A 24,549-nucleotide genomic window follows, 5' to 3' on the forward strand; every position below is an offset into this window, starting at 1 on the left:
TTTTTCATGCCACACACAGGAGACGGGGGGTGGTGACCCTAAAGGTCAGGCCATCTCTGATGGGTTGGTAATTGAAAATGACAATTTACTGCATGTCCTCCATTCTCTCTCACCCCCCATTTCACACGTACCTTTCCTGTCTAATAAAGCCTTTGGGACAAAAAAATCCAAAAAAGAAAATAATGCATTCTGCTCAGTTCTCTCACGCACTTAGGTGTGAGAAAAGAATACAACATCACTTCATTATAATTTATCGTGAAGGTTTATTTAGTTGCAGTTATATTCTAACTGCCTTGGTTTAGAGGAGCTGCTGTAATGGCTCTGCTTTATTTGCTTACACTGGACAAACAACCAAAAGATGTGAATGGAGCTGTTTTTGCATAATAATGATCTGAAAGACCGGGCTGTTCTTCAAACATATCTATTGTGCATATTGTGAATGGCACAGTGAATACAATGAACTCTTTAAAGGTGCAATAATGACTGTGTTTACATGCAGTCAAAAACCCTTTCATGAAGAATATTATATAACCTGTTTACATACGGCACTAATAACCCTTTTGAAAAACCAGAATATGCTCACTTTCTAATAACCTTAATATGACCCGTAAGTTACTCCTGTTCTCACCCGAATATCAGATCAGGAATACGCCAATCGGGATAAATCAAGCAATCAAAGTTAATTTGTGGATATATAACACAAAGTACTCCACAATAGTAAAAACATATTGAAATTACAAAGTAACATAAATCACAAGACAAAAAATAAAAGAAGAAAAAGCAGAACATATGCTAATGCAGAATATGCAGAATTCTTGCTGATTGACAGGTGTTCAAATACTTATTTGCAGCAATAACACACAAATCAATTATTTAAAAATTATAAAAGTGATTTCCAGATTCCATAGATTCTGTCTCTCACAGTGGAAATCTACAATGACAATTTCAGACCCTTCCATAGTTTCTGAGAAGGAGAACTTGCTAAATCACTGGGTGCTCAAACACCTAGTTTCCTCACTGTATAAGAATAAGAAGTCCATTTTTATAAAAACCATAGAGATGTCCTACATGAGAGGTGGGACATCAGGGTCATCCACAAACTCGAGGGAAACGCTGGGCTCTGATTGGTCAGCAGTCCTTCTGCTCTCCAGGGGCCCCGCTCCGCTGTGTGGACGCTGGACAATGTTTGTGAAATCCACCAAAGCGCTGGAATCGACCTCCAACCTCTCGTGAGCTGAACCAGGCCTGCACACACCACATTTACCAGAATATGTCACATTCTATTTTACATTAAGTCCTTTCAGATGGAGGCGGGGCCTATGAAACTGGGAAATGTACTGTTTTTGAAATAAATATCCAAATTTATGATGCATAAATGTACCTTTTATGTACCATAAATGAAGCATATTATATGTTTGAGACTGTCTTCATAAACTCATCTCATCACATAAACTGAGGGTGTGAAGCTAACTGGAGGCACTGCCCTGTCTGAAGCTCTGTTACTCAAGTTAGACTTTCCTCTGAGCTTTGTTTTCACGCAATCTGAAAAATGCAAATCCTTTTGTTTCAAATAACGTTAGAGTCACACGATAGCATTAGCCAACTTATGCTACTTATAATGTACGTTTTATTAGGCCCGAGCGCCACAAGCTGGCGAGAGGCCTATTAATCTTGTAAGGCCGTGCTCACTTCCAAACACTCACTAACTCACTCCTTCACTCACGCACGCCCCGTGCATACTAATTAGTAGTAGGAAAATGGAACATTACCGTTGTAAACGGGCGAAGCCCGTGCAAAAGTGCGCACTAAACGAGCACTTTACATTGAGATGACGACCGCGAAGCGGTCGTCATCCCCATATAAAGCACTCATTTGCGCTAAGTAGCTCACGAATACGTTCCCCATCTCTTGCATGTTCCGTGCATATAAGCATGTAATGCAAAAATTGAACATTATTACTGTATAGAGGGCCAAAAACACAAAGTGGGCGGAGCCCACTCAAAATTAACGAAAGTACCCGTAAGTGACCAGGGACCCACACCATGAGGTAGGAAAGCGCGAGCGCTTTCCGAAAATGTATAGTTTATGGTATTTGAAAAATGGGAAACATTGTTTTCGCATCGGAATATTCTTCTTCTTCTTCTTCTTCTTCTTCTTCTTCTTCTTCTTCTTCTTCTTCTTCTTCTTCTTCTTCTTCTTCTTCTTCTTCTTCTTCTTCTTCTTCTTCTTCTCGGGACCAACCCCCCTATTTTTCACCCAGTGAACATTGAGGAAAAGTCACAAAAATGTTCACACCTCTAAAAATCGTGCCTCTCTACATTCTGGCTATTTCCCTTTTCTAAAATAAAAAAATTGGCGCGTCAGCGCCCCCAAATGTACCAAAAATGCATTGAGAGATGGGAAATGACCCAAAAAAAATCTGATCGTAGAATCATGAAATTTGGCGCAGAGGTAGATGGTGACAAGAGAAGTAAAAAATATTATTACGGCAACGCCGTCCGCCCAACCAAATTTCGGCCATATTGCTTCAAAAATGGCTAAACATGATTTTGGAGTTTTTCCAAACGTCGTACTTTTACGAACTCCTCCCAGGGCGTTGGCCCTAAAAAGCTGAAATTTGTTGAAAATGCTACTGAGGAGTGGGACATCAAAAGTTATCCAAATTACATTGATACCTGTCACGGTCTCTGTGCGGCAAAGCCGCAAACTGTAGCTAGAATTTCAGAAATCTCCCATATTTAAAATTTCTGCCGTTTGCGCAGATAAAGTCCGAATTGCGTCAAATTAGAATCAGTTGTTAAACTCTTTGCCCTAAACCCACTTGAAGTGAAATAAATTCATTTGGCGCCACAGCGCCCCCTACAGATTTTATATGGAGGTTAAATGTTTAGTTTTGCGAAATTATATGAAATTTGACACACAACTCAATTTTAGCATCCCCATCAAAAAAGTCAATGAGACCCATGTCATAATTGTTATGGCGTTGCCGTAACGATGACCGAAACCTTCCATGTTATTCCAATGGGGAAATCGCCAGAACATGTTTACACTTTATACTTTCACAAACTCCTCCCAGGGCGTTAGCCCTATTAACCTGAAATTTGGTGAGACTCATCTTCAGGTGTGGACCATCAAAAGTTATCCACATTTTTATTCCAAGAGTCACGGTGTCTGTGCGGCAAAGCCGCACATTGTGCCAAGAATTCAAAATAAAATTGCTTTTTGATGGTAAAACAAAGGGGAGAAGATGTGACAGCGTCACAGATTCAGCAGTAGGCGCAATAAAAGGGCAATTGGGGCGCGTTAGCGCCCCCTCCTCTTGCGGCGTGGCGGCGGCGTGGCGAGGGCCGATCATTGCCGCTTGCGGCTATATTTGTATATATTTTTGTTGTCGTTGCGTTGGCTAACTTTTGGCTACTGACAGGGTGACATTGTGTAGATGACATCACAACATTCAGTGATAGAAGTTGTTGTGTGCTGAGGGGAAATTATGTCATAGAAAAAATAGAAGCCTCAGTTTGTGTGCCACAGATTTATCACTTTTCTTTTTTTTTTTATCATTTTAATCCAAACAAACCAGGGGGGAAATGATCATCTTTTCACATTAAGGTTCAGTACACTTATTCAATGATCAAAATGTGTTTGCTTGGCTAAGCTCACAGCCAATACATGAGAATGCAGAAAATTCAGCATTTACATTGACAAAATAAAACATAGATAGTAAAAAACTATTCTTACAATTGAATTTATTGCCCATTATTCATAAAATATTAGTTTAAATCTGTTTTGATGGGCAGAAAAACTGTTAAGTGTAGTACACATTAAGAGTCACTTGAGGGCGCATTACAGCTGCTGCATGTGTTTAACTCAAGTCAAACTTGTTCCTATAAAAATAACGTTTAAAATCCAAACCCACGATAAAAGACAGAGATAGTGGCTGTTCACAACTAATCTAAATGTTGCACATATGTGGGCTGTGCCACTGAGAAAAGAGATTTAGGTTTGGAATTTGTTTAGGCTTGCGCAAAAGGTAACGAAGAACAGTCATAACAACACAGCTAACGGGCTAACGGCAGGGGGAGAAAAAGGACACTTCAGCTCACCCCAAAACAATTCATTTCCTCAACACTTGGAGTCAGACACATGCTATTGAAGGAGAGAAAGGTAAGTTCAAGTGTGTGTGATCCCAAAGTCTGCATCAGTGATAAACGTGAGCGTAGCTGCAGTGTCACGTTGTTTATCTGCATTTCTTCTTGTTACTTGTTTTTTTTAGACTTTCATACTTGTTCATTACTAATGTTGAATACTGTGATGTCATCTGCAGAACCTCTGCTCTTGCAGGTTGTGGTGAAATTGAGCCCACGGTCAGTGCAGTGTGGTGTTCACCTGCTGCTGGGCTTTGGCTGGCGTTTTGGGACCAAAGGCTTCTTCTTCTTCTTCTTCACTCGGATTTCCCCTTCAGCCTGAAACACAGAGATCCAGGGTTTTTCCAGAAGGTTCCAAACTCAGTTACCACACTGCCATAAAGCCACATCTACACTTCATCATTTTCATTATCACATCATCATCATCATCATCATCATCATCATCATTATTAAGAATAAGAATAATATATGAACACCTTTAATTCAATGTTTAAAGTCTATAATGGCAGGTTTTCTTGTTTTTGGCAAAGTTTGGTGGATTAGCACCTGTAGTAATTATTTATTATAGTTTCAGTTTATGAAGAATTAAAAAAATAAAAGTAGAGCAAAGTTCTATGTCATCAATATGCGACGTGCCATTGAAATATATATATATATTTATCGTCAAATCATAACTATTGTGTAATTTGTATGGATTTTGGCCCTTGTTTACAGTCTGGTTGCCTAGGTAACAGTTGTGGAATTACTTCTGCCTAGGGAATATTTGCTGTTCATGTCCGACCAGGAAGTAACATTGCAGAAATGCCAAACTGGGGACAACTATGCAAAATTGTTCAATAAATCTGAAATATAATCATGTTTATGTTTGTCATATGCACTTTAAACCTCCAGAAAAGTCTGTTCCTTGCACATACTTTGATTTCAAAATTCCATCTACAGGCAAACATTCGCTACACTACACACTTCACTCCTTCACTACACACTTCACTCCTTCACTACACACTTCACTCCTTCACTACACACTTCACTCCTTCACTACACACTTCACTCCTTCACTACACACTTCACTCCTTCACTACACACTTCACTCCTTCACTACACACTTCACTCCTTCACTACACACTTCACTCCTTCACTACACACTTCACTCCTTCACTACACACTTCACTCCTTCACTACACACTTCACTCCTTCACTACACTGCACACTTCTCTGCACACTTCTTTGCACACTTCTCTGCACACTTCTCTGCACACTTCTCTGCATACTTCTCTGCAAACTTCTCTGCACACTTCACTGCACACTTCACTGCACACTTCTCTGCACACTTCACTGCACACTTCACTGCACACTTCACTGCACACTTCTCTGCACACTTCTCTGCACACTTCACTACACACTTCACTACACACTTCTCTGCACACTTATCTGCACACTTATCTGCACACTTCTCTGCACACTTCTCTGCACACTTCTCTGCACACTTCACTGCACACTTCTCTGCACACTTCACTACACACTTCTCTGCACTGCACACTTCTCTGGACACTTCACTGCACACTTCACTGCACACTTCACTGCACACTTCACTGCACACTTCTCTGCACACTTCTCTGCACACTTCTCTGCACACTTCTCTGCACACTTCTCTGCACTGCACACTTCTCTGGACACTTCACTGCACACTTCACTGCACACTTCACTACACACTTCACTACACACTTCACTACACACTTCTCTGCACACTTCACTGCACACTTCTCTGCACACTTCACTGCACACTTCTCTGCACACTTCTCTGCACACTTCACTACACACTTCTCTGCACACTTATCTGCACACTTCTCTGCACACTTCTCTGCACACTTCTCTGCACACTTCACTGCACACTTCTCTGCACACTTCACTACACACTTCTCTGCACACTTCTCTGGACACTTCACTGCACACTTCACTGCACACTTCTCTGCACACTTCTCTGCACACTTCACTGCACACTTCTCTGCACACTTCACTGCACACTTCTCTGCACACTTCACTACACACTTCTCTGCACACTTCTCTGCACACTTCACTACACACTTCTCTGCACTGCACACTTCTCTGCACACTTCTCTGCACACTTCACTGCACACTTCACTACACACTTCTCTGCACTGCACACTTCTCTGGACACTTCACTGCACACTTCACTGCACACTTCTCTGCACACTTCTCTGCACACTTCTCTGCACACTTCTCTGCACACTTCTCTGCACACTTCTCTGCACACTTATCTGCACACTTCTCTGCACACTTCTCTGCACACTTCTCTGCACACTTCACTGCACACTTCACTACACACTTCTCTGCACACTTCACTACACACTTCCAGCAAGTGTGGATCGATGCAGACTTCAGGCAAGAACATTCCCCACATTGCATTTGACTGGAATGTTTTTGGAACAGCGAAGCAGATGTGACCGTCACTGCGCCTTTTTGAGCGAATACTTCTCAGTAAATATGTGTCTTAGTAGTATTCACTCTTAGTAGTATTCACTCTTAGTAGTATTCACTCTTAGTAGTATTCACTCTTAGTAGTATTCACTCTTAGTAGTATTCACTCTTCCTTGGTGGTTCATTCATGTTACGATGCTGAGGTGACGCAACACTTCTAATCAACACCTATCATCACTAAAAAAAATTGTAAAAGTGTTATATTTTAAAATCATTTCTATAACGACTATTATGGATTCAGATAAAGTGTGCAGTTATCATTTCCCACAGATAGGTAAAGTGACAATATTTCTAAAAATGTGGACTGTCCAGGTAACAACACAGTACAAATGTTAAGCATCATTCTTCTTTTCCGAGTCAGTAAATGTTGTGGCTGTGGCTTTGTGACACGGCTGCTGGATCTTTTATTTTATCATACTCGCTACTAAGTAATCCAAAGTGTCCGGACTGTTCCAAGTCTCATGTGGGCCCCTTGTGCACGGCCACACTTCATGCACACTGCAGAAAAGTGCGTAGTGTGGGGATTGGGACAGGACTCGTCATCAATATGTTTTAGAACTCAGCTTTAGATTTCTTGCTTTACAAAGTAAAATGTTGACCACAGGACAGGGTCTTATCCCACCAAACCAAGACGTGATTAGGAAAAGGTGTTGCATGTGAGTGAAGTCGTTACCCGGGGCATGGTGAGGACGAGGTGGCCGGTGCTCTGGGACCTCTGAGCGCTGGAGCTGTCAGGCTTTACTTCAGCGGAGAGGACCATCTGGAACACCTGCCGACGCCGACACATATTGAAGAGCGTCAGCCGGTGTGTTTAAATGCACGCCAGGAAAACCAGATCACTGACCTACTCCATGGTTTTCAAATGCATGTAAAACCCGGGAAGGAAGGTTGAGGCGTTTGCGATCCCACGTGTCAGTGATCATTGCTTTCATACAATGTATCGCTGCGTCTACAAATGCACGACTCGCTTTGTTCTACAGTTTTATCAGTTAAGGAGGCCACACCCGATGTCCACACTGAATGCAACGCTCACTATTTATTGTCAAAATCATTCACTATTAAAGAAAACACTACTTTTCCTTACATGTTATAATCATATAATGAAAAGGGTATTATTGCATTTGTGTAAACCCAATAAAACACAACTGCATATAATTGTGTGTATTTGTATTTGGGCAACACAGGTTCAGACAGAACTAAGACATTCGGAAAATGTGAGAATATTTTTGGGATGATTTATTTTTCTCTGCAGGGGACAGTTTGTGTTTCTGAGGTGAACGGGGGTTTGGGTTTCTTTCCCCAAGACAGTTTGGTCAAAACATTTGACATTTCCTGTTTGTTGTTAATCCAGGTTTATATGAAATATAAGATCAATTCTGGATCTGTTAAGGTAATAACTGCTAAAAAACAGGCTATGGCTAAAATGCAGATTGCATCCAGATTATTATTTTACTGGACTTCAAAAAATAAGTTTACATTTATATTCTGACGACGAAATATTTTTCAGGACATTTTATCCTAATTTTCCATGAATTTTTCTTTGTGCTCGCTCTGAGAGGTCTGACTGGTTTGGTGGCAAAGCAAGACAAAAATCGGATCAAGAATGTACTCTTGATTTACCTCTGCTCCAGAAATGTCAAATCTCACCTTTCCTTTAACCAGGACTCGGACGTAGTTGGGCTGAATATCAACGTCTATCAGAGAGGTGTCCATGTGTCTGAGAGTGGGAAAAGGACAGATTTTAGACAACTTTCTCAACTGCACATTTAGCAGTAATTCTATGGTAGAATTTGCCTTAAATCTGTCAGACTGAAAATGTAGACCTGATTTATGATTCATATTTCTGTAATTACTGGGTCTATCCACATGAAAGTACTTTCATGGTGGCAGTATTCAAACTCACAGGCTCGACTGGATAAGAGGAGGTTCTGTTCAATTATATCTCTCACAGTGACTATATTTCTTCTAGCATTTCTTTTGTTCTTATTTCTTCACTTGTCACATTTCACATGGTAAAAGAAAAGTTGAAAAGAATAATGGCACCACTTTCTGAAGCTATTGTAAAAACATAATTTAACTTTTATCCCTTTTATTTATTTACTGATTGTGATAAAATGTGAATACATGATTATATTTCTGTGATGTATTTTATCTGCATAATAGTGATATTTTATCTGCATCATTAGTCTAAGAGAAGAACGGGTGTGTGACAAACTGCATTTGTGAAGGGGTCGTAAAGATGGGCCAAAGGATGTTTACCCCAGGGGGGTGACAGCCCAGAGGAGTTTGGGTAATGGTTACCCAAGGCTTGATCTCTACGGAAAAATACCAAGTGCCTTGATGTGAAGCTGACCAATGAGAAATGTGACCCGCCTATTCCAGAATATCTAATAAAACCAACCAGCATGGGAAAAAATGGGGTGAGACGCAGGAGGATCACGCAGGCTGCTTACCACAGCTTGCGTGATCAGTCCCCGCGTTTTCTCCCAAGCTTGCCATACAAATGTATGATATTTCTGTGTCGTTTCATATTCTAAGTTGAATTGTGTTCTCGATGTGTTACGGAATAGCATCGGTGTATGTCTGATTCCATGACACTGATAGAGATAAATCTGCATTGACAGACATGTCCCGTATAATGTCAGTTCAGTCCTTGATCGTCGGTGCATTTTTTGTGAGGGAGTTTTTTGCTGCTGCCAGGAGAACGCTCCAGAGAAACTGAAATCTGAATGTGTGGTTTTCCACTGAGAGTGAGAGTACTGAGAGTTCATCATCCAGAACAAAGTGACCCTCTCTTTCTCATTTACCCTTAATGTAATCAGTAGAGAGGCTGCACAGATTGTTAATACATTTATAAAATTTAGATATTATCCCCTTGAAGAGAGACAGCAAATTCTACTGCTCTTACCTATCTATAGTAGACACATTTTAAAGTTGTAAAACATGAGATGCCAGAGCAAAGGTACAAGATCATTCGTGCCGATTTTCCCTGAAATGTCGGAATATGCAAGACCTTCACAGATTCGATTGGAGTCCACGTTGCAGTTTCCAGTTTAACCCTATTGGTCTATGCGAGGCTGCTGGGCATTTTTGACACTTACACGTCTGTCAATCATCCGGACGAGGCGCCGCTAAACACAAACGCGCCTGATAACTGAACATTTGTTGGGTTTTTGACAATTCGTTTCTCAAAACTGAAGGTAATTTCACCAAATAGATTAAGGGACTTGTAATAAAGTAAAAAAGTGTAGGTGTATTTTGAATTATTAGAATTTCAGTTGTTCTTCCCAGAATGGTTGATTTAACTGGAAATAAGTGGGTTATGGCTTTCTTTTCATATTTTACCTTCCCAGGAGCTTCATTCATTCATATTTTACATCAGATGGTGGACAAAATGGAATAAATGCAGAAAATCAACCAGGTTTGAACAGACCTGCCGTCGGTTGAAGGGCCAAGAACAATTAAAAATAATGCATATGTGACCTTTAAGTAAACAAAACCTTCAGTCAGTCGTGATCTTGAGCGCTAAGGCGTGGCTCACCTGTAAACTGCCAGGTCCAAAACCAACGTGCCGTTCTCCTCATCCTCAGTCAGACAGAAGTCCAGCCTAAGACACAACATAGAGGCGTTATTAATATACAAGCTTTTATGTGGAGACTACAAAAATGTCCAATTCACTTGTATCCATAGACCTTTTACCCAGAGACATAAAGATCACTTACAGTAACACTTTAAACACACCAAACTTTACAGTCTTGGACGGAACAAGATTCTAACCAATCGTACGGAAGGATTTGTTCATATAATTCCAAGCCGGATTTATTCAGGTTTTAACTCCAAAAAAAAATTGAAATTTGAATGTTTAAGGCAACTTTATCAAAGATAGTTTATTCACATACTAAATAACATTTCCAAAAACCTCTCTGGATATTTGTTGATATCTAATATGTCAACTTTTTTTTTTAACCTGTCTTTGTCCATTGTTCAGATTTACATCCCAAATATGGCCATTTTTACACATACGTTTTTACACATAAGCAGATCTAAACCAGGTCTAAACTGGCCTAAATCAGGTCTAAACCAAGTCTAAACCAGGTCTAAATCAGGTCCAAACCAGGTCTAAATCAGGTCCAAACCAAGTCTAAAACAGGTCTAAAGCAGGTCTAAAACAGGTCTAAAGCAGGTCTAAAGCAGGTCTGAAGCAGGTCTAAAGCAGGTCTAAACCAGGTGTAAAACAGCTTTAAACCAGGTCCAAATCAGGTTTAAACCAGGTCTAAACCAGGTCTAAACCAGGTCTAAAACAGGTCTAAACCAGGTCTAAAACAGGTCTGAATCAGGTCAAAAACAGGTCTAAACCAGGTCCAAACCAAGTCTAAACCAGGTCCAAACCAGGTCTAAACCAGAACTGAATCAGGTCTAAGCCCAGGTCTAAACCAGGTCTAAATCAGGTCCAAACCAGGTCTAAACCAGGACTAAATAAGGACTAAACCAGGATTAGATAGCAGGGAGTAAGAAAGTATTCCACTAGGACGCCTCACTTGGGTTCGTTAGCGTTCAGTACTCGTCCGTCCGCAGCAATTAGGGTCCGAGGAGGCGCCTTCTTCTGACCGTCCCTGCAACACGAACACAGAGTAAATGAAGAGTAAACTCAAAATAACATGAATTAAAAATGGAGCTGTTGGTTGAATCGTACTTGTCCTTGGCCCTGCGTTTCTCTTCTAGGTGTCTATGCGCCGCCACTCGAGACTCAGGGGTGAAAGAGCACGGAGTCTGCCAAAAGTCCAGCTCAGCCTGCTCTTCTGTGCAGGACTTAAGCTGCTGCCGCTCCTCATCACCACTAGAGGGAGACAAAACCAGAACAAGTGTTATACAGCTCAGAATTTGGTGTAAATATAGGCAAGGCAAGTTTGAAGAGCACAAGTTGAACACAGAGGAGGGCGGTCCATGTTTAGTCCTGACTCTGGGCACCAGCAGGAGGCCGGTCCATGTTTAGTCCTGACTCTGGGCACCAGCAGGAGGCCGGTCCATGTTTAGTCCTGACTCTGGGCACCAGCAGGAGGCCGGTCCATGTTTAGTCCTGACTCTGGGCACCAGCAGGAGGCCGGTCCATGTTTAGTCCTGACTCTGGGCACCAGCAGGAGGCTGGTCCATGTTTAGTCCTGACTCTGGCACCAGCAGGAGGACGGTCCATGTTTAGTCCTGACTCTGGCACCAGCAGGAGGCCGGTCCATGTTTAGTCCTGACTCTGGCACCAGCAGGAGGCCGGTCCATATTTAGTCCTGACTCTGGCACCAGCAGGAGGCCGGTCCATGTTTAGTCCTGACTCTGGCACCAGCAGGAGGCCGGTCCATGTTTAGTCCTGACTCTGGCACCAGCAGGAGGCCGGTCCATGTTTAGTCCTGACTCTGGCACAAGCAGGAGGCCGGTCCATGTTTAGTCCTGACTCTGGCACCAGCAGGAGGCTGGTCCATGTTTAGTCCTGACTCTGGCACCAGCAGGAGGCCGGTCCATGTTTAGTCCTGACTCTGGCACCAGCAGGAGGCCGGTTCATGTTCAGTCCTGACTCTGGCACCAGCAGGAGGCCGGTCCATGTTTAGTCCTGACTCTGGCACCAGCAGGAGGACGGTCCATGTTTAGTCCTGACTCTGGCACCAGCAGGAGGCCGGTCCATGTTTAGTCCTGACTCTGGCACCAGCAGGAGGCCGGTCCATGTTTAGTCCTGACTCTGGCACCAGCAGGAGGCCGGTCCATGTTTAGTCCTGACTCTGGCACCAGCAGGAGGCCGGTCCATGTTTAGTCCTGACTCTGGCACCAGCAGGAGGCCGGTCCATGTTTAGTCCTGACTCTGGCACCAGCAGGAGGCCGCTCCATGTTTAGTCCTGACTCTGGCACCAGCAGGAGGCCGCTCCATGTTTAGTCCTGACTCTGGCACCAGCAGGAGGCCGCTCCATGTTTAGTCCTGACTCTGGCACCAGCAGGAGGCCGGTCCATGTTTAGTCCTGACTCTGGCACCAGCAGGAGGCCGGTCCATCTTTAGTCCTGACTCTGGCACCAGCAGGAGGCCGGTCCATGTTTACTCCTGACTCTGGCATCAGCAGGAGGCCGGTCCATGTTTAGTCCTGACTCTGGCACCAGCAGGTGGCCGGTCCATGTCTAGTCCTGACTCTGGCACCAGCAGGAGGCCGGTCCATGTTTAGTCCTGACTCTGGCACCAACAGGAGGCCGCTCCATGTTTAGTCCTGACTCTGGCACCAGCAGGAGGCCGGTCCATGTCTAGTCCTGACTCTGGCACCAGCAGGAGGCCGGTCCATGTTTAGTCCTGACTCTGGCACCAGCAGGAGGCCGGTCCATGTTTAGTCCTGACTCTGGCACCAGCAGGAGGCCGGTCCATGTTTAGTCCTGACTCTGGCACCAGCAGGAGGCCGGTCCATGTTTAGTCCTGACTCTGGCACCAGCAGGAGGCCGGTCCATGTTTAGTCCTGACTCTGGCACCAGCAGGAGGACGGTCCATGTTTAGTCCTGACTCTGGCACCAGCAGGAGGCCGGTCCATGTTTAGTCCTGACTCTGGACACATGTCTGAGATGTACTTTGGTGCTAGGCCATGGAGAGACTTGTACACAAGCAGAGCTGCGTTAAAGTCTCTTCTCTGAGCCACAGGGGGCAGTGCAGAGACCTGAGAACAGGAGGGAAGTGAGGGACTCATGGGGGGATTTTTTTTATGGAATCGTGCTTTTGTTTTTTGAGCGTTCTTGTAATGTGATGATATCAGTGAAAATTTTCACAATCCAATAAGAAACTTATATTTACATAACTTATTAAAAAATAAAATACTGTGTAGTGAGGCTATGTGAAGTACAAATGGTATTCAGACTCACTGTGTGCTGTTGATGTCCGTGGACCAGCGCCCATCGAACCCGGGTCTCCTCTCCTCTCCTCGTTGCTCCATCCCAGCCTCCTCTCTCTCCTGTCCCTCCTCTCTCTCCTGTCCCTCCTCTCTCTCCTGTCCCTCCTCTTTCTCCTGTCCCTCCTCTCTCTCCTGTCCCTCCTCTCTCTCCTGTCCCTCCTCTTTCTCCTGTCCCTCCTCTCTCTCCTGTCCCTCCTCTCTGTTGTCCTCCTTCTCATCCTCCTCCTTCTCTCGTTCCCGTCTCTGCACATACTCCTGCTCCTGTCGGTGCACCAGGGCCCGGAGCTGGTCCAGCCCCTGTGAAGCTCTCAAACGCTCCGACCGGCTGATCTCTGTGCCGTCCAGAAACTGACAAAGAAAGACAAATCTCTATAGATATGGCTTTATGGCCATGCAACTTGGTTACATTGTACTTGGTTAGAATGCTAGTGATAAATATTCAGGTCCGGAGGGACGGTAATGACGTGGCTCTGGTTGCCACGGTAATGTGTAAACATGCTTTGAACAGACCATAAATGTCTCATTTTTAGTTTTGTGTCTTTTGTTATGGTGTAAGATGGATAAGGCTAGTTAGGTGACAACAGTTACTGATGCTTGAGCATAGATGTCTGTGATAGCATGTCTGCAGTATCTTCTGAAGCGTCACGTGGGGCTGCTCCTTCTTCCAGGAGAAGAACGATGACGGCGCCATTTAGTAAAATCAGATAATATAATCTTTTTCACTAAACCTTTGGTGAAATGTGTTGTCTAACCTGTCATATGCCCTTTAAATGACCTGCTGGCGTCCCTCCGGACATGATGGAGAAAAAAAGGTTTCTGACCTAAAAATGTACATGTGCATCTTTGAAGGTCCACTCTGTCACTTCAGAAGGAGGGTGTGTGTGTCTGTGTGTGCGCTGTACACTGACCTGGAGCTGGGGCAGAGCGGCCACCACATACTGCCTGTAGCCCTGGAAGTCTGTGCAGGGGTTACCGAGCAGGAAGAGCTCCCTCAGGTGGACGTTGTGTTTGAGCGACTCCACGCTGCTCACACGACCCACAAAGTTCACCGTCAGGTCGAGCTTCTGCAGCGACTCACAGCCTGGAGCAAACACACAAAGGCTACAGCTGTACAAGAGAACTGTACAAAAGAACTGTACAAAAGAACTGTACAAGAGAACTGTACAAGAGAACTGTACAAAAGAACTGTACAAAAGAACTGTACAAGAGGACTGTACAAGAGAACTGTACAAGAGAACTGTACAAGAGGACTGTACAAGAGAACTGTACAAGAGAACTGTACAAGAGAACTGTACAAGAGGACTGTACAAAAGAACTGTAGAAGAGGACTGTACAAAAGAACTGTACAAGAGAACTATACAAGAGAACTGTACAAGAGGACTGTACAAGAGAACTGTACAAAAGAACTGTACAAGGGGGGCGGCAGTAGCTCAGTGGTAGAGTGCTCGTCTTCTGATCCAAAGGTCGGCGGTTCGACTCCCCGCTCAGTCAGAGCGGTCAGATCCACTGGCCCGCAGGTTGGCGGTGCGATCGCAGCTGCCTCATGTGAATACTGCCGTTGTGTCCTTGGGCAAGACACTTAACCCAACTTGCCCCCCAGTGTCTGCGTACATCTGGGGTGTGAATGTGTGTGTGAATGGGTGACTGGTTCCTTGATGTAAAGCGCTTTGAGTACCTTGACGGTAGAAAAGCGCTATATAAATGTGACCATTTACCATTTACAAGAGGACTGTACAAAAGAACCGTACAAGAGAACTGTACAAAAGAACCGTACAAGAGAACTGTACAAGAGGACTGTACAAAAGAACTGTACAAGAGGACTGTACAAAAGAACTGTAGAAGAGAACTGTACAAGAGAACTGTACAAGAGGACTGTACAAAAGAACTGTAGAAGAGGACTGTACAAAAGAACCGTACAAGAGAACTGTACAAGAGGACTGTACAAAAGAACTGTAGAAGAGAACTGTACAAGAGAACTGTACAAGAGGACTGTACAAAAGAACTGTAGAAGAGGACTGTACAAAAGAACTGTACAAGAGAACTGTACAAAAGAACTGTAGAAGAGAACTGTACAAGAGAACTGTACAAGAGAACTGTACAAGAGGACTGTACAAAAGAACTGTAGAAGAGGACTGTACAAAAGAACTGTACAAGAGAACTGTACAAGAGAACTGTACAAGAGGACTGTACAAAAGAACCGTACAAGAGGACTGTACAAAAGAACCGTACAAGAGGACTGTACAAGAGGACTGTACAAAAGAACTGTACAAGAGGACTGTACAAAAGAACTGTACAAGAGAACTGTACAAGAGAACTGTACAAGAGAATTATAGGCCCCAACTACTAAGAGAGGACATTTTTACAGATGAAAACTAAACAGCAACTCATAATTAATAACGAGTAAAGTCAGTGTCTGTATAGTTGTGCAGAGGTGAAGAACGTGCTGGTAAAAATAAAAGTACAGCTAAAACTCCTTTACTTAAGTAAAAGTACACTATTGTAAAAGCACAAATAGAAAAATAAAAACTGTTTTCCATAATGCAAAATGGCTTATGTCTAGTGACAGCGTCGCTAATCTTTCCTGCTCTTTTGGAATTGATATCCTACATTTTCTAGCACTGCGCACACCCAAAACCGAAGAACACTGGGGGATGACCGATTTGAACAAGACATTGAAAGGAAAGAGTGTCTCAAAGTATTTGAAGTCGCGTTACCATGGCCCGCTCCAGACGAGGAGCCCTAGGCCATAGGCTGTAGCCTGTATCGTTCAAGTTCGCTACACCAGTCACAAGACTAAAAAATGACTTCAAATATAAAATTATCATTGTACCATTAGCTCATGACCAAAAGTTCTCCACTCGCATCGCGCCAGTTTTTTTACGGCGATAACTCAAATGCGGAACTATATTCTCAGCCTGATAGCGCAATATCCCTACGCCTGAATCATTCCGCCTCTGAATCAGCCAATCAGGGGAGAGATTACTACAATAACATCAAACATGGCTGCTCCCGTGGAGCGGCATGTTGTCACTCGAGCCGATAGAAAACGCTATGAAAATATGGATTACAAGTGCATCACACACATTTCATCGGTAGAAAAAGAACAAACACAGCCACAGACTGTTGTCCGCTGGAGGAAGCTGGTCACTTGTGCTCAGAAGTGGATGGAAATCGACGGAATAGACCGCGCGTTAGCGGCAGCTGTTTGTGTACACAATGATGACTTCGCCAAACAAAACTATCCTACGTCTTCTGTGGCTTCTTCGGACGGAAATCTTTCTTATTTTCTGGAGAGTAACAAGCCAGGCTTTCACCCTACATGCTATAGACGTTTCACCCTACATGCTATAGACGTTTGACGTTTCACCCTACATGCTATAGACGTTTCACCCTACATGCTATAGACGTTTCATTGACAAGAAACGAATTACTAGTGCTGAAAAGCTTGCGGCAATACAGTCGGTCTGTGGGCAGCATGGCGAGGGTGAGAAGGTGAATCTACCACATCAACTCTGCCACCTTCTCCCAAACGACTGAGATCTACCACAGATGTAAAGACAAAATCATCTAAAAAGTCAAGCGTACTTCCTGCAGTTTGCATCATTTGCAAGAAGGTTGATCGCTGTATCAAAGAGGCTCACAAGACAAAGAAAGATAAATTGGTCGAAGCTGAAACTTTAACTGCTGGTGAGTAGATTATATATTGATTCTTGCATGTGTGTTTTCTCTTGCTCGTGGTAAATAGGACTAATCACAGTGAAATAAGTTGGCCAAAATATACATAGATAAGATAAGATAAGATATTCCTTTATTGTCCCACATGGGGAAATTTCATTGATGCAACGCAGGAAGATCCAGAGGTAGATGCAGAAGAAAAGAACAGATCACTATAGGAATATGTGCCTAGTTTATTACATGTAGGTGTAATGTATGTAAGACTGTATGATGAGAACTTTTGCGATTGTTTACTGATTGTGCTCACCCTTGATTGAAATTCTTTTACTTCTCCTTTACTAGGAAGTTTGGTCAAAGCAGCTGAATCAAGAGCAGATGAATCCATCCTGATGTGTACCAGAGGTAAAGATTGTGTTGCCATTGAAGGCACCTCTATCACAAGAGGTGTTACAAAGAATAGCTTTCTGACAAAGAAGACAAGTGATGAAAGGTAACATTTTGGTAATCAAATAAAATATATATTTCCATATATTTAGATAAATTCATCATTTCATTGAAAATAATTGTAATGACTACACGATAATTTTAAAGACGTTTGAATCAAAGCAAATTTCTGTTTGTAGTGAGCTAGTATATTTCAATCACTGACCAATCACTGCATTTCCTTGCTTTATACAGGTGACCTAAAGTCTGGGAGTACGGCGATGCATATACAGCATTCTGTGACACTGTCATCCGGACACAACTGATTGAAAACCAGGAAATCCTCAGAATGAAGAAGCTCTTGTCCCTGTTCCAGAAATTCATCAAAAAACACCCTGGTCATGGAAGTTACCGGTAATTAAATTATTCTTATTGTTTATGAAAGAAAACAATAGAAGATCAGATAAACATCACAGCTATGTTTATTCATGAAATTTCATTCAAGATCAAACCAATCCTGTTCGCTACAGGAGTCTACATATTTCCATTCATTTTATTTATTTATACAGGGAAAACCCAGTGAGAAAAGTGGTTACCCTGTTAAAACACAACACAAAATAAACAGCAAACATAGGATACTAAAACACAAAATATAGCCGCAAGCGGCAATGATCGGCCCTCGCCACACCGCCGCCACGCCGCAAGAGGAGGGGGCGCTAACGCGCCCCAATTGTCCTTTTATTACGCCTACTGCTGAATCTGTGACGCTGTCACATCTTCTCCCCTTTGTTTTACCATCAAAAAGCTATTTTATTTTGAATTCTTGGCAAAATGTGCGGCTTTGCCGCACAGACACCGTGACTCTTTGAATGAAAATGTGGATAACTTTCGATGGTCCTGAAGATGAGTCTCACCAAATTTCAGGTTAATAGGGCTGACGCCCTGGGAGGAGTTTGTGAAAGTCTAAAGTGTAAACATGTTCTGGCGATTTCCCCATTGGAATAACATGAAAGGTTTCGGTCATCGTTACGGCAACGCCATAACAATTATGACATGGGTCTCATTGACTTTTTTGATGGGGATGCTAAAATTGAGTTGTGTGTCAAATTTCATATAATTTCGCAAAACTAAACATTTAACCTCCATATAAAATCTGTAGGGGGCGCTGTGGCGCCAAATGAATTTATTTCACTTCAAGTAGGTTTAGGGCAAAGAGTTTAACAACTGATTCTAATTTGACGCAATTCGGACTTTATCTGCGCAAACGGCAGAAATTTTAAATATGGGAGATTTCTGAAATTCTAGCTACAGTTTGCGGCTTCGCCGCACAGAGACCGTGAGAGGTATCAATGTAATTTGGATAACTTTTGATGTCCCACTCCTCAGTAGCATTTTCACCAAATTTCAGCTTTTTAGGGCCAACGCCCTGGGAGGAGTTCATAAAAGTACGACGACAACATTTTTGAAGCACTATGGCCGACATTTGGTTGGGCGGACGGCGTTGCCGTAATAATATTTTTTACTTCTCTTGTCACCATCTACCTCTGCGCCAAATTTCATGATTCTACGATCAGATTTTTTTTGGGTCATTTCCCATCTCTCAATGCATTTTTGGTACATTTGGGGGCGCTGACGCGCCAATTTTATTTTATTTTAGAAAAGGGAAATAGCCAGAATGTAGAGAGGCACGATTTTTAGAGGTGTGAACATTTTTGTGACTTTTCGTCAATGTTCACTGGGTGAAAAATAGGGGGGTTGGTCCCGAGAAGAAGAAAGAAGAAAGAATAATATTCCGATGCGTAAACAATGTTTCCCATTTTTCAAATATCATAAACTATACATTTTCGGAAAGCGCTCGCGCTTTCCTACCTCATGGTGTGGGTCCCTGGTCACTGACGGGTACTTTCCTTAATTTTGAGTGGGCTCCGCCCACTTTGTGTTTTTGACCCTCTATACAGTAATAATGTTCAATTTTTGCATTACATGCTTATATGCACGGAACATGCACGAGATGGGGAACGTATTGGTGAGCTACTTAGCGCAAATGAGTGCTTTATATCTCAATGTAAAGTGCTCGTTTAGTGCGCACTTTTGCACGGGCTTCGCCCGTTTACAACGGTAATGTTCCATTTTCCTACTACTAATTAGTATGCACGGGGCGTGCATGAGTGAAGGAGTGCGTTAGTGAGTGTTTGGAAGTGGGCGAGCGCTTCGCGCTCGATTTCGTGCGCACTTTCGCAGCCGTGCTTTGCACGGCCTTACGAGATTAATAGGCCTCTCGCCAGCTTGTGGCGCTCGGGCCTAATAAAATAATTCTAAAACACAAATAAAATAGTAATCTATCAATACTGAATTTCTATTCCTTCTCTAATTTTTACAGATCCGATCTTCTGAAGAAGAGATTACAGCGAGACTTCCCACAGCTGAATTTCCACAAACCACCAAGAAGAAACCTGAGTGAAATGGTTTCCACGGAGACTACAGGACTTCTCCACCAGGATTTTTCAACTGAAACTGATATGTCAGTTTCTGAGATGTCATGTAGTGATGGAGAAATGGTGCCAGAAAGTGGTAAAGATGCTGCACTGCGAGAGCTCTCAAGGACAGTTTACAGTGCAGGTGTATTACTGAAACAAGCGGTCAAGAGTGCCTCTAATATGGATGAAACAAGCGGTCAAGAGTGCCCCTAGTATGGATGAAACAAGCGGTCAAGAGTGCCCCTAGTATAGATGAAACAAGCGGTCAAGAGTGCCCCTAGTATGGATGAAACAAGCGGTCAAGAGTGCCCCTAGTATGGATGAAACAAGCGGTCAAGAGTGCCCCTAGTATGGATGAAACAAGCGGTCAAGAGTGCCCCTAGTATGGATGAAACAAGCGGTCAAGAGTGCCCCTAGTATGGATGAAACAAGCGGTCAAGAGTGCCCCTAGTATGGATGTAAATCTGCCTCCTACACAAGAGGATCTAAATGTTTCCTCTGCCAGAAAGATTGTGCCAATTGAACTTTATAACTTACTAGCTTGGTGTGTAGGTGCTAGTGATAAATTGACATTGTCTAACATGGTAAATGTATCTGAGGAGGTTGATCTTTGTTTACTGTCAATTTGCCAAGATATATATTTGTCCTCAAAAGGTAAAAATCAAACCAGTGTTGTACTTACACATTTTGACATCAATCATACTTATATCATTCCTCTGTTTGTATGTATAGCCTATTCTGCAGAAAGTTTGCCTTACACTAGATCGAAAGATACACATGTTAATTAGCCTGTTTATCACAATGTGAATACTGCTTTTATGATTGTAATTATTTGTTCATATTGAAAATACATTACATAAAATTATATCCGTTCTATAGAATAAAACCTTTACCAATAGCCTTTGTTTTCTTTCATCAAATGGGCAACTGGTGTTGAAAGGGTTAAAATACTACTTTTAGATTATGTTTTTATAGTGTAGTATGAATCAAGACTAGAGAATTTGTAATTGTTGAAGCATTCAGTTGAATACTAAATGTGGAGTAAGAGTTTTCAAGTGCGTAACGATAACATGCAAAATTGTTAAAACTGTTTTTTTAACTTACGTTTGCTCTTAAACTAAAGCACCCAGAGTCTCACCACTTTACATCCTCCAAGAAAGTAGTTATGTCTCTGAGAATCTGAATTTCTGAAGTAATCAATCAAAGAATGAAAAAAATAAGAAGGTATGAAGATGGGTGTACACCCCAATTTGTCACATATTTGGGTAAACTGGCAACTTCGACACCTATTTTCTCAAATACTGGCAGAAATCATGCGGAGAACTTTTTCCCCCAGCTCAAGTACATCTTTGAGATTGGAAAACCACTTTTGAAAAGTAGTCTTGATGTGGTGGAGCGAAATTCATTTTCTAGCCACATTCTGAGTTACAGCCTATGGCCTACCCACAGGCGGGGGCCCAACAGAGCGGGGCCGGCGGTAGATTGATAAATATGAATCAATAATATTAAAAACAACAATGTGGGCCAAGATTGACGGAGATTCCATATTTTGCACCTTAACTGCGACTTGGACAAGAAGACCTCCTAAAGATCTCTGTTCTGCAGCTCCTTTTGTTCTTCTGAGCAGCCACAGTCCCATGCAGACTGGCTCAACAAACTTAATGCATATTCTTCTTATGGTTTGAAGTCACTCATGTCTTTGGAGTTGAATAATGGCACCACTTTCTGAAACTTGTATGAAGTAAATATTTTCCGAGGGGAAACTATGGAGAAGACTTTAAACTTTTGTTTCATGAGGCCCAGTAATGACAGAGGTATGGACCATAAACCAGGTCAACCAATCTGACCTCTGACACTTACACAGTAAATTCTACCTGAGAATTCTGAGGTGCCACTGAAGTACGTCTTCAAAAGTATGTGTTTTACGCTATACCGTAAAAAAGAGAGAAAGAGAGAGAAAGAGCCTGAGAATTCTGACCTGTCTCAGCTCAATTCATATAAAAGACATAGGTTCTTAGCCATGAATATCTAAAAGGTAAATTCACAAATGTTTAATGTGATGATTTCTGTTAGTGACTAGATCATCTTTAACCCTCTGTATTAAATATTATTGGCAGGTAGAATGTAGTGATGTCATTTGAAACCCAGCACGGAATAGTACGAGAATGTTACCTTCCAGGTTTTCAATGAGCTCGATGTTGTTGAGAGCCAGGTTCAGATACTGCAGCTTCTTCAGCCGCCCAACGTTCTCTGCACACACACCAGAAACTGAACACGTTAACACTTTTATGAATACAACTCATGAAAAGTCCATGATCTACGTGTTATTTGGCCCCTGACAAGCAAAAAACTGGGAAACAAAATCTGCATCAGCAAGACCAACCAGTAAACAGTAAACCAAGTAAATGAATTACTTTTCTATAGTAAGTGAGTTTTGTGCGCTCCATTCATCCAAGTAACTGTAAATGGGATCTACTAAGTTACATTAACGTGGTTTTATTCAGTAAATTATGTTATTATTTACAAGTGAATGTAACTTGGTAAACTCAAATCCTGCTGATGTGGATTTTGTTTCCCAGTTTTTATCAAGTAACCTTTTCCTGTTTATTGTGTAAGATTAAGGGCCATATTTTGCTCCCAGACTTAAAGTTGTCAGAAACCTTTTCCAGGTGGCAGTTCCAGGTTTCTCTTTTGCTACCTTAATAATACAGAACCGCTAGAACTAACAATGACTGTGTAATGCACTGAAGTGGATGTGTTATGGGATGGGGAGCCAGCGGCGGTCTCTGAGGACAGGGGTGAGGCTGTGTGGGTGAGGAGGCAGGACGCAGAGTTAAATAAATGTATTTTTAAATGTTTTAAAGTTGAAAAAGCACATATTTTGCTGAATGCATTGAGAAAAACAGGTTTAATGCCATACTGTGGAACATTCAAGGTAATTGAGGCAAAGCCATTAGCTGTGGGCAGGGCCTCCACCTGAAAAGTGACACTGTGGACCTTTAAACTCTGAAATGTTGGACATGACGGACCTTTATTCTTCAATACTTGTGGTAAAGTGATAGTTGTAACGTACCGATGGTGGAGATGAGGTTGTTCTGCAGGTAGAGGATGCGCAGCTGTTTGCACCACTGCTCCAGGTGTTGGATCTTCTGGATATTCTGCTGGTGCAGTGACAGCTCCTCCAGGGAGAACATCTCACCATCATTATGCTCCGCCCGACTCCGGACCAGCTCCTCTGTGACTGCGCCGCACACAACACATGACTCAAGAGGCTGCGGCAGGTCACCAGCAGCAAAATACTCAATCAATAATAACACTTTATGTAGTTTGTAGAGAGCTGCAAGCATCATTTCAAATACAGTATAAACTTTTGCATATATATATTGTTTTGCTTTAGTTTATCTTCATTTTTATTTGAACAAGACAAAGCTTTGCTATTATGTGAATTATGTGAGTTTCAGCTTCCTGTTATATGCAAAATGTGGACAACTTTTTCCCACATCGCCATTCAAAAGATACATTTAAATTGTTAATCACTATGGCAGCTGTCCTAATTTGTCATACTTTTTAAACCCATGAATAAAGAGAAGCAGACATTAGACAGCAATTTGGGACCAATTTGGGACCTAAACTGTTACTAAAATATACTCAAATACGTATTTTATAATATACTCAAAAAAGTACAATTATCCAAAATAAATGTCCCTGGGCTTCACTAACAGCTAACTCTCTAGTAAAGATACAAACAAATAGAACTCAGCTAAAACATCAAAGAAAGCAAAAAAGCAAAAAAGTTGAATAACATTTGCTTGTTTGTAACTCTAGAAGATTTGAATGGTTTTCACTTACTGTGCACCATGGTTCTTCTGCTGGTGTTGTGGGGCGTTACCGTGGCAACCAAGAGTGTCTGGCTGCAGACCAGAGTCCTCTACTCCGCAGACCTTAAAGTGCCTCTGACAGGTCGGACGACTCATTGACCTTAAATGCAATAGAGATAAAAAAAAATTGTATCAGAGAATAGCATATGTTTAGGTTTATAATTTCACTTCCTGTTTGCAATTGATGACATCACACTAGGAAATTACCCAGCAAACACTGGACAAACACTCATCGAATGTCACAATTATTTTTATTTGACAAATAGAAATATATATATTTATTTTGTTGAATACATATTTAGAGGGTCTTCTTCTTCTATGGCGTTTTATGGCGGCTGGTATCCAAGTTGTTGTTGTTGTTGTTTTATGGCGGTTGGCATCCAATTGTTGCATTACCGCCAGACTTTATTCCTCAGACTTTTCGTAGTCCTCAGACTCTGTCGTAGTCCGTAAAAGTACTCCTTCCATTGTTTTGGTGTTACAAAGCCCATGAGGTCATGATATGTCTTTGTGACTAGAATAGTTGTTCTTTAGGCTTCATTCTATAGGC

The 24,549-nt window shown here is 42.3% G+C and overlaps 1 protein-coding gene and 1 long non-coding RNA gene across 2 annotated transcripts; one reads left to right on the forward strand and one right to left on the reverse strand.

Annotated features, from left to right (window-relative positions):
• Window positions 1–937: 937 nt before the first annotated feature.
• dnaaf11 (dynein axonemal assembly factor 11) lies at window positions 938–24,104 on the reverse strand. Its single transcript, XM_072440503.1, has 13 exons — window positions 23,971–24,104; window positions 23,195–23,362; window positions 22,294–22,371; window positions 14,455–14,627; window positions 13,727–13,894; window positions 13,518–13,630; window positions 11,335–11,478; window positions 11,180–11,254; window positions 10,183–10,248; window positions 8,289–8,358; window positions 7,315–7,410; window positions 4,387–4,463; window positions 938–1,245 (listed from the first exon to the last, which is right to left on the reverse strand). Exons 1-13 carry the CDS (start codon window positions 23,978–23,980, stop codon window positions 1,065–1,067), a joined length of 1,419 nt encoding a protein of 472 aa, XP_072296604.1. The 5' UTR covers window positions 23,981–24,104; the 3' UTR covers window positions 938–1,064.
• LOC140355790 (uncharacterized) lies at window positions 16,913–18,037 on the forward strand. Its single transcript, XR_011926026.1, has 3 exons — window positions 16,913–17,233; window positions 17,564–17,711; window positions 17,900–18,037. It is a non-coding gene; the product is annotated as an uncharacterized lncRNA (long non-coding RNA).
• Window positions 24,105–24,549: the final 445 nt, after the last annotated feature.

Source organism: Eucyclogobius newberryi, unplaced genomic scaffold (genome assembly GCF_026437365.1).
Source record: "Eucyclogobius newberryi isolate DKJ021-1_F unplaced genomic scaffold, fEucNew1.0.hap1 SCAF_12, whole genome shotgun sequence".
NCBI classification, from domain to species: domain Eukaryota; kingdom Metazoa; phylum Chordata; class Actinopteri; order Gobiiformes; family Gobiidae; genus Eucyclogobius; species Eucyclogobius newberryi.

Excerpts from the sequence above, each read along its gene's own strand:
- dnaaf11 (XM_072440503.1), bottom strand. Across the intron at positions 14,628-22,293 it reads GCTCATTGAAAACCTGGAAG|GCTGTGAGTCGCTGCAGAAG; the intron begins GTAACATTCTCG and ends TGTTTGCTCCAG. Across the intron at positions 11,479-13,517 it reads ACGGACATCAACAGCACACA|TGGTGATGAGGAGCGGCAGC; the intron begins GTGAGTCTGAAT and ends GTCTCCCTCTAG.